The 9,277-nt window shown below is 40.5% G+C and overlaps 1 protein-coding gene across 1 annotated transcript in view; it reads left to right on the top strand.

Moving 5' to 3' along the window:
• Positions 1-9,277, top strand: part of C7 (complement C7) — a 67,905-nt gene that overhangs the window by 27,452 nt on the left and 31,176 nt on the right. Inside the window, exons 8-9 of the mRNA XM_031360205.1 lie at positions 1,105-1,348; positions 3,695-3,808. Of these exons, the coding sequence (XP_031216065.1) occupies positions 1,105-1,348; positions 3,695-3,808 (358 nt within the window). The remainder of the gene's footprint in view (positions 1-1,104; positions 1,349-3,694; positions 3,809-9,277) is intronic.

Raw genomic sequence — 9,277 nt, 5'->3', positions numbered from 1 at the left:
TTTGGTCTTCCTTCTTCTTGAGTTCCTTGTGGAATGTGGGTTGTTCTTCCTGTATTCCAGACTTCTTTCAAAGCCAGTGTAGCAGCTGTGGTGATGTAGGCTCTCTTTTCCTAGTTGAGATGAGCGTTGCTCAGATACTAGCCTTATTTGGACTCCAGAACTCCCCAGGTTACTTCATGAAGGTGGGCCCCACAGAGACCTCATTATATCTTTTTAAAAAATACTGTATATTTTCTTTTCTAATGTTTTCCCAGTCCTGTTCTTAAAGCACTTGAATATTATGTGAGGCTAAGATATTTTCCCCCAACACAGTATTTTTATTATTCATTTTGAATTTTGTACAACGTACTCTGATCATACTCACTTCTCATTCATCCCAGATCCACCTTCCCACCCTTGCACCCCCAATAACCTCACCGATTCCAATTTGTGTTGCCCATATACTCACTGACCATGATCAGACTCCCAGTGGCCAGCGTTTTAAATAAAATGGAGTCTTTGTTCCCTCTGCCCCCCACTGACAAGCCATCCACTATGATTCTATCTTTTTAAAGCCATTTTTATTAATTAATTATTTTGTTTACTTATGTCCCAAGTGCTGCAGAGGTTACATTTTAAATCCTACCCTTACCTCCACTGCAGAGTTCTTCTACTCATCCTTTGCCTCTGAGAGGGTGTCCCCACTCCATGTTCTCACACCCTGGGGCATCAAGTCTCTACAGGGTTAGGTGTGTCCTGTCCCACTGAGGCCAGACAAGGCATCCCTCTGCTACATATGAGCGGGGGTTGGGGGGGAAGGGGAAGCAGGGAGAGTGGGAGAGGAGGGGAGATTGGACCAGCCCATGTTTGCTCTTTGGTCCTGGCTTACTCTCTGGGAGCTCCCAAGGATCCAGGTTAGTTGACACTTTTGATCTTCCTATGGGGTTCCATCCCCTTCAGTCCCTTCAGTCCTTGCTCTAACTTTTCCATAGAGGTCCCCAACCTCCAGAAAAATCAAATTCGGTGACTAGAATTGGCAGCTGATCAAGATGACGGAGAGGGAACTATTTTTGTATCATGTTTTCTTCCACCTAAAACTTTATTTGCTCTTTCTCTTTCCCGCAGAGTTATAAATTGTTGGTTGTTCAGAACACTGTTGAAGTGGCCCAGTTCATTAATAATAATCCTGAATTTTTACAACTTGCTGAGCCATTCTGGAAGGAACTCTCTCATCTTCCCACTCTGTATGACTACAGTGCCTACCGACGGTTAATTGACCAGTACGGAACACATTACCTGCAGTCTGGGTCCTTAGGAGGAGAATATAGAGTTCTATTTTATGTGGATTCAGGAAGTGTCAAACACAGTGGTATGGTATTAAAAATGTTATCTAAAAGCATTTGAAGAATTTTAATGGGAGAATATATGTGGTTAACTTAAACTTTTAGGCTTTAAAATTCGATCGAGATTTAAATTGCAGAGGAGTCCAAAATTGCAGGAATCTATTATACTGTACTCAGATTCTCACATGATTTAAGCAACATCTGCCTACTCCTTTGAATAATGTTGAGCTAAATCATTACCATTATCACCTGTCTCCAGAGGATGTTAGAGTTTTATAATCTTTCCTACTTCTCAGATTAAAAAGTACTTCTTTTATTTAAAAGTACATGTTTAAGTTAGCTTACAAAGTAGTGGATTTGTTACACATCTTCATACATATCTTGTTTTTATTTATCCCCCTCATCCATGGTCTTTTCTTTGTAGCCAATGTCCTTCTTGCTTAGCTCTTCCCATCTCCTCTTGTCCCCTTTACTTTCCTGTCACATATACTCCATCAGTCCTCATTCCCAACATACATCCATACATCTAGTCCTCCCTTCTCTCTCTCTCTTTTTTTTTTTACTCTCTTGTGTTAGTTAGGGTTTCTATTGCTGTGAAGAGACACTATGACCAGCACAACTGTTATAAGGACAACATTTAATTGAGGTTGGCTGACAGGTTCAGAGGTTCAGTCCAGTATCATCAAAGTGGGAGCATGGCAGTATCCAGGCAGGCATTGCCCAGGAGGAGCTGAGAGTTCTACATCTTTGTGTGAAGGCTGCTAGGAGAAGACTGGCTCCCTTGTGGTTAGGAGTAGGGTCTCATTGCCCACCCCACAGTGACACACTTACTTTAACAAGGCCAAACCTCCTAATGGTGCCACTCCTTGGGTCAAACATATTCAAACACCACATCTCCCCACATCAAATTCCTATTAATTCATTAATTTATTTATTCACTTTACATCCTGATTACAGCCTACCTCCCCTCCCAGTCCCCCCAGCCCATTTTCCCAGTACTCGCTCTTCTCCTCTGAGAAGGGAGAGGCCCCCTGGGTACCACCCTGTCATATCAAGTCATTTCAGGAATAAGCACATCCTCTTCCACTGAGGCCAGACAAGCCACCCAGTTAGGGGAAGAGGATCCACAGGGAGGCAATAGGGACAGGGACAGGCCCTGGTTCAGCTATTCTCTCCCCACATTTAAATCTAGGCCTCCCATATGAAGGAAAACTATTAGTATCTGTCTTTCCAATTTTGGCTTATTTCACTTAACACATTGTTTTCTAGTTTCTTCAATTTTCCTGAAATGTCATGATTTCTTTAATTTTTCTTTTCTAGCAGAACAAAATTCCATTGTGTTTATACACATTTTCTTTATCCATTCATCTGTTGATAAATATCTAAGCTTGTTTGATATCCTTCTATCATGTTGTGAATAATGCCACAATAAACATGGATACGCATGTATCTCTCAGTGTATTGACATAATCAATCTTAGAATATAGAAGTACTGAGAGTAGTGAAGTCCTGATTTCCATTGTGGCTATACCAGTTTACATTCCCAACAGTAATGAGCAGAGTTCTTTTTCCTTATGTTCTCCAGAACTTGTTGTAAAGATTAGATAACATTTCTTAAGAAAAATTGAATGAACAATTTATTGATAATCTTTCTTGTTTCACTAGTCACTAACTCTTAGGCTATACTGTTTTGCTATGTACTTAGCCTTCACAATACCAAAATATGAAAGTAGCCTACATGTCCATCAACACATGGACAAGTTCTTGATGCATCAGGGCTTTCTGGATTTAGTTCCTGAGCTCAACTCTTAGGAAGAGTCCATTGTCAATCCTCAATTCCCTTGAAGCTAACTCTTGACATTTTCCACCAGGGCATGTGGACATTTTATTTTCTTTATGCTTGTACCCCCAACCCAACTGCCTACAAAGGAGGGCGATCTTGCTTCTAACTCTTATGATTAGGAACCACAGCTATTGACAGAGGGGTCAAGATCATTGGGCCAGAAGTTTAGGAATTAATTTTTATAGTTCAGCTTTTAGAATCTCCCGTGAATGTGAATTCACCATATTCCTGTGTTCATCTATTTGTTTTATTCCTAAAAAACTGACCATGAGTGGGTAAAAGATGCCTCAGTATTCAGTTTCTGCTACTTGTTTATGTGACAGTTGGGATTCCTGCTCCCAACCCCCTCTTCAGCCAAAGCTAGTAGGAGAAACTAACAAATCCAACTATCTTTTCTGAACGTTGCCCTTAGAGACATTGCTCTCTTAGCAAACAGCCAGAGCAGTTGGAAACCACCCCTGACTACACACTGAAGAAGGTCTTTAATGAATACAGATACTAAACAATTGGCTTTTGCATTTCTTCCCAGGTTTTGGGTCAACCCAGGAGAAGGCATGTTCATCTTCAGACTTCCAGTTTATTTTTGTAGCATCAGCTGATCAGAGATGTAAGGAACTGGAAGATGCTTTCAAATCAACTTCAGGTAAATGAGAGAGTCTAATTTGTGTTACTAGCTTAGGTTTGACCATTATTAAATTAAGTTTTGCTCTCTAAGGCTTTTGAATCTTTGGCTGGTATTTTGCTTAAAAAAAGATCTATTTGGTTACTTTTATGTCTTGCTTTATTTTTTAATTATTGTACTATTTTACCTTATTGAGATAGTTTCTTACTATGTTACTAATCTAGACTTGAACCTGTGGGCTCAAGTGATCCTTTTGTTACCAGAAAATGAGGGGACTATATGATAACAGGGAAAGTGTATCCTCTTTAAATTCCTAGTATTGTTCATTAAAGAATTTAAAAATGGATTGATTAGAAAGCTTGTGAGCAATATTATTAGAGTTTGAAAGAAAGCAAAAAGACAGGCTGTAAATTGGCAGCTATTACAGGAGAATTTATAGAGTAAAGGAAGAGAGAAAGCCGTGCCTTTTGAGCCTGTTCTGCAACGGAGCTACATGGTAGAAGCGTGTGTTTGGATAGTCTTAGGGGAAGAGTGGAAAAGCACCAACGTGCCAGAGGAAACACGCTTAGGGTTTAGCTAGGGTCAGATAGAAAAGAAGACAAAAGAACAGTCATGCTCTTTAGCGTGAGGGTTAAGGAAAGTAGGCAGACATAGCGGAGCTGTGTGATAGGGCCTCTGTAAGAGATTGCACCAAAGACCAAGTTCCTGTGAAGCAAAAGTACATTATCAGACTTGGATAATTATTATTCCTATCACTTTAGCATGCCTTAATGTGAACCAGTCTTCCAGAGAGATGGTCTCTTGGTCAAGTGAATGACAGGCCCAGCTGAATTGATTCTGGTTTTTTAAAAAAATTATTTATTTTATGTATGCAACTGTATATAGTAGCTGTCTTCAGACACACCAGAAGAGGACATTGGGATCCCATTACGTATGGTTGTGAGCCACCATGTGGTTGCTGGGAATTGAACTCAGGATCTCTGGAAGAGCAGCCAGTGCTCTTAACAGCTGAGCCACTTCTCCAGCATCCTCTCCCCCCGCCCCCACCGAATTAATTCTTAATGGAAGATACAATATTATATAATGTTCTAAACATTGGAGCAAATCAGAATGCCACTTGTCCACTTCCCCATCTCATTGATGGGATCCCCATGTGGCCTGAACCTGTGCAGATTTTGTGCATGTTGCTGCATCTCTGTGAGCTCATATGTGCTCCAGTCTTGCTGTTCCTGTAAGACACTGTTTCCTTGTAGTTTTCCATCTCTGCTGGTTCTTACAACCCGCCTACCACCTCTTCCTCATAGATCTCTATAGTCCTGTAAGAGAATAAAGTAGGTTTTCTGTTAGGCCAATGGACTGTCTAGTTTCAGGTTCTTGGTCATGATAGCAGGGGAGGAGTTTGATAAAGACATCCTGTACAGAAATTAGTTCTCCAAAGTCCTTCACTCTGTGCACATTGTCCAGTTGTGGGTCTCTGTGTTAATTCCCACCTACTGCAAGAAGAAGCTTCTCTGATGAGCTTTGAACAATGTCTGTTTATGTGTCTAGTAGTATGTCATCAGGAGTAATTGCATTGCTATGTTCATTTGAGAGAATAAAGTAGGTTGTCTATTAGGCCAAGGCCTGACTAGTTTTAGATTCTTGGTCATGATATCAGTGTCAGTTATGGGTTCCTTCTCATGGGATGGGCCTTGAATCCAACCAAAAAGTGGTTGATTACTTCCGTAACCTTTGTGTCACTATTACACCAGAATATCTTGCTTGTGGTTTACGGTAGTAGGCTGCAAGTGTTATGCCCTGGTTCCTTGGGAAATCCAGGGGAGCTCAGGAAGTACAGAGTCCAATGCAAGTGCGCATGAAAGTTTTTTATTGAAACGAGTCAGAACCAGGTCGTATGCCTCCCCATGCAGGTTGGAGTGCAACCCTAAGTCCGGAAAGCATTGTGTTTATATACAGCACAGTTAGGAATTCTTTGAATGTTTAGGGTGAAGGGGAGTGGAGGCAGGTTTAGTTAAGTTGTAACTCAGACACAATACCATTTGGTAGGGTCAGTGAGTCTGGGAGGGTGATTTAAGAGTGTCTTTTGTGGAGCTATCAGGAACTAGTTTTATGGCTGGCCATAACTCTCTGTGACCTCTGATTACCTCTTCTCTGTGATTTAAGCATGGAACCCTAATCTCCTTTCTTCAAGGATAGGCGCCAGCTGCATCTGGTTATCTAGGAGGGTGCTCTGGCCTTGGCGCCATCGAAGCTGAGGAGTTTTTGTCATTTGTCTTATTTGAGCTGGCCCATGGCTTCTCAAGTCCTCTTGGGGCAGCTAGGGAGGTGGAATGACCCCCCCCACCCAGTCCTGAGTTTGCTGTAAGGCAAAAGGGGAAGCAGGGCTACTGAGGGGCAATGTGGAGGCAAACTGCAGAAGGAGGCCTCATGATGCTTCTCAGGGAAAGTTCAGAGGCAAGCGGCTTAGGCAAGCCTTACTGATGCTTACTACCTCCCCATGCCTGCCACCCCACCCTCTCCCACTTATTGGCTCTGGCATTTCCCTATACTGGAGCACAGAACCTTCACAGGGCCGAGGTCTTCTCCTCCTATTGATGATCGAATTTGCAATCCTCTACTATACACATGCTGCCAGAACAATTTGACCCCTCCATGTGCAGTCCTTGGTTGGTGGTTGAGACCCTGGGAGCTCTGAGGGTACTAGTTAGTTCATATTGTTGTTCGTCCTAAGGGGCTGCAGACTCCTCAGCTCCATAGGTCCTTTCTCTAAGTCCTTCACTGGGGACTATGTACTCAGTTCAATGGATGGCTGTGAGCCTCTACATCTGTATTAGTCAGGTACTGTCAGAGCCTCTCAGGAGATAGCTATATTTAGGCTGGCTTGCCCTTCCTTCAGTCTCTGCTCCATAGTTAATCTCTGCAACTCCTTCCATGGGTATTTGGTTCCCCCTTTTAAGAAGGAATGAAATGTCCACCTTTTGGTCTTCCTTCTTCTTGAGTTTCTTGTGGTTTGTGGGTTGTTCTTCCTGTATTCCAAACTTCTGGCCTAATAACCACTTATCAGAAAGTGCATGCCATGTGTGTTCTTTTGTGATTGGGTTACCTCACTCAGGATGATATTCTCCACATCCATCCATTTCCCTAAGAATTTCATAAATTCATTGTTTTTAATAGCTAAGTAGTACTCCATTGTGTAGATGTACCACAATTTCTGTATCCACTCCTCTGTTGAGGGACATCTGGGTTGTTTCCAGTTTCTGGCTATTATAAATAAGGCTGCTATGAACATGGTGGAGCATGTGTCCTTATTACATGTTGGAGCATCTTTTGGGGATTTTCCCAGGAGTGGTATAGCTGGGTCCTCCGGTAGAACTATGTCCAATTTCTGGAGGAACTGCCAAACTGATTTCCAGAGTGGTTGTACCAGTTTGTAACCCCACCAGCAATGAAATAATGTCCAAGGATGGTTTTTCTAGCTTGATGCATTTACCTGTAAATTTTATTTTTCTTAACAGTTGAATATTTCATTATGTACATAGATTACATTTTCATTACCCATTCATCTGTTAATGAACATCTAGATTGTTTCCACTTTTTGATTATTCTGAATAGAACAGTAATAAACACAGATGAGCAAGTGTCCCCATTGTACGGTATAGATTCCTTTGGGTATATGGCCAAGAGTGGTATAGCTGGATCTTGAAGTAGTGTTATCCTCAGCTTCCTGAGGAATCTCCACACTGATTTCCATAGTGACTGTATAAGTTTGTGCTTCTACCAGCAATGGGTGACTGTTTATTATCACCAGCAAGAGCTGTCATATATTTTTTTGCTGTTGTTTTTTTTTTAATTAGATATTTTCTTTATTTACATGTAAATTTCTCCTTTCCCAGTTTCCCCTCCAAAAAACAAACAAACAAACAAAAACAACATGAACAAACCCCTGTTGCCTCCTCCCTCCCCATGCCTGCCATCCCACCCTCTCCCATTTATTGGCTCTGGCATTCCCCTACACTGGAGCACAGAACCTTCACAGGGCCGAGGTCTTCTCCTCCTATTGATGATCGAATTTGCAATCCTCTACTATACACATGCTGCCAGAACAATCAGACTCACCATGTGCAGTCCTTGGTTGGTGGTTGAGACCCTGGGAGCTCTGAGGGTACTAGTTAGTTCATATCGTTGTTCGTCCTAAGGGGCTGCAGACTCCTCAGCTCCATAGGTCCTTTCTCTAACTCCTTCATTGAGGACCCTGTACTCAGTTCAATGGATGGCTGAAAAGGGGAACCAAATACCCAAGGAAGGAGTTACAGAGATTAACTATGGAGAAGAGACTGAAGGAAGGGCAAGCCAGCCTAAATATAGCTATCTCCTGAGAGACTCTGACAGTACCTGACTAATACAGATTTTTTTTTTAATTATTATTTTGGTCATTTTGGATTGGGCTTGGTGAAACCTCAAAGTATTTTTAATTTCTACTTCCCTGATAGCTAAAGATGTTGAACTTTACTTTGTTTTTCAACATTTATGTTTTATCTTTTGAGAATTCTCTGCTTAATTTTGTATACTATTTTAAAATTGTTTTTTGATGTTCATTAAAAAGGTTCTTTATAGATTTTTGGATATTAACCCTCTATTAGATGTACAATTGGTAAAAACCTTTCCACATTCTGTACCCTGCCACTTTGTCTGAATGATGTAGTCCTTCACTGAACAGAAGCTTTTCAGTTTCATGAGGCCTCATTTATTAATTGTTGATCTTAGTACCTATGTTATGTTTATCTTAGTACCTATGTTAACAGTGGTCTGTTCAGAAAGTCTTTTGCTGTGACAATAATTTGAAGGCTATTCCCCACTTTTCTTTTCTATCAGATTCAGTGTATCTGGTCTTCTGTTGAGGTCCCTGATCCATTTGAGTTGAATTTTGTGTGAGGTGATAAGTACAGATCTTTTGAGAGTCATTTCTATTATATGCAGCCATCCATTGTAATCAACATGATTTACTGAAGATGGTGTCTTTTCTCTAGTGCATATTTTTTAGTTTCTTTGTAAAAAAAAAATCAGGTGTTTGTAGATGTGTGGAATTATGTCTAGGTCTTCAGCTTGGTTACATCGATCAAAGGATTAGTTTTCATGCAATATCATGCTATTTTTATTATTTTTTAGCTTTTATTGCATTATGATGAGAAAACTTACATGATTTCAATTTACCTGAATTTGTTAACATTTAAAAACATATTTTAAGTCAGTAGAATTAAATCACATTCTTATTTCCCTTTTGTACCCCAACTCCTCCCAGAGACCGCCTTCAATACCTACAATATTTTTTTGTCATATTTCTTAAAATTTATAAAATATTATAACAATAAATATAAGTGTTATAAAAGTTGTTTGATATAAAACAACAATCAATTTAACAGTCTTATGTAGGCGCTTGTCTACAGCAATAGTGAAAATACATTTTTCTCAATATAAATTTTAAATAACTCC

The sequence above is a fragment of the Mastomys coucha genome, unplaced genomic scaffold (genome assembly GCF_008632895.1).
Source record: "Mastomys coucha isolate ucsf_1 unplaced genomic scaffold, UCSF_Mcou_1 pScaffold8, whole genome shotgun sequence".
NCBI classification, from domain to species: Eukaryota; Metazoa; Chordata; class Mammalia; order Rodentia; family Muridae; genus Mastomys; species Mastomys coucha.
This window is presented reverse-complemented; position numbering and strand designations above follow the sequence as displayed.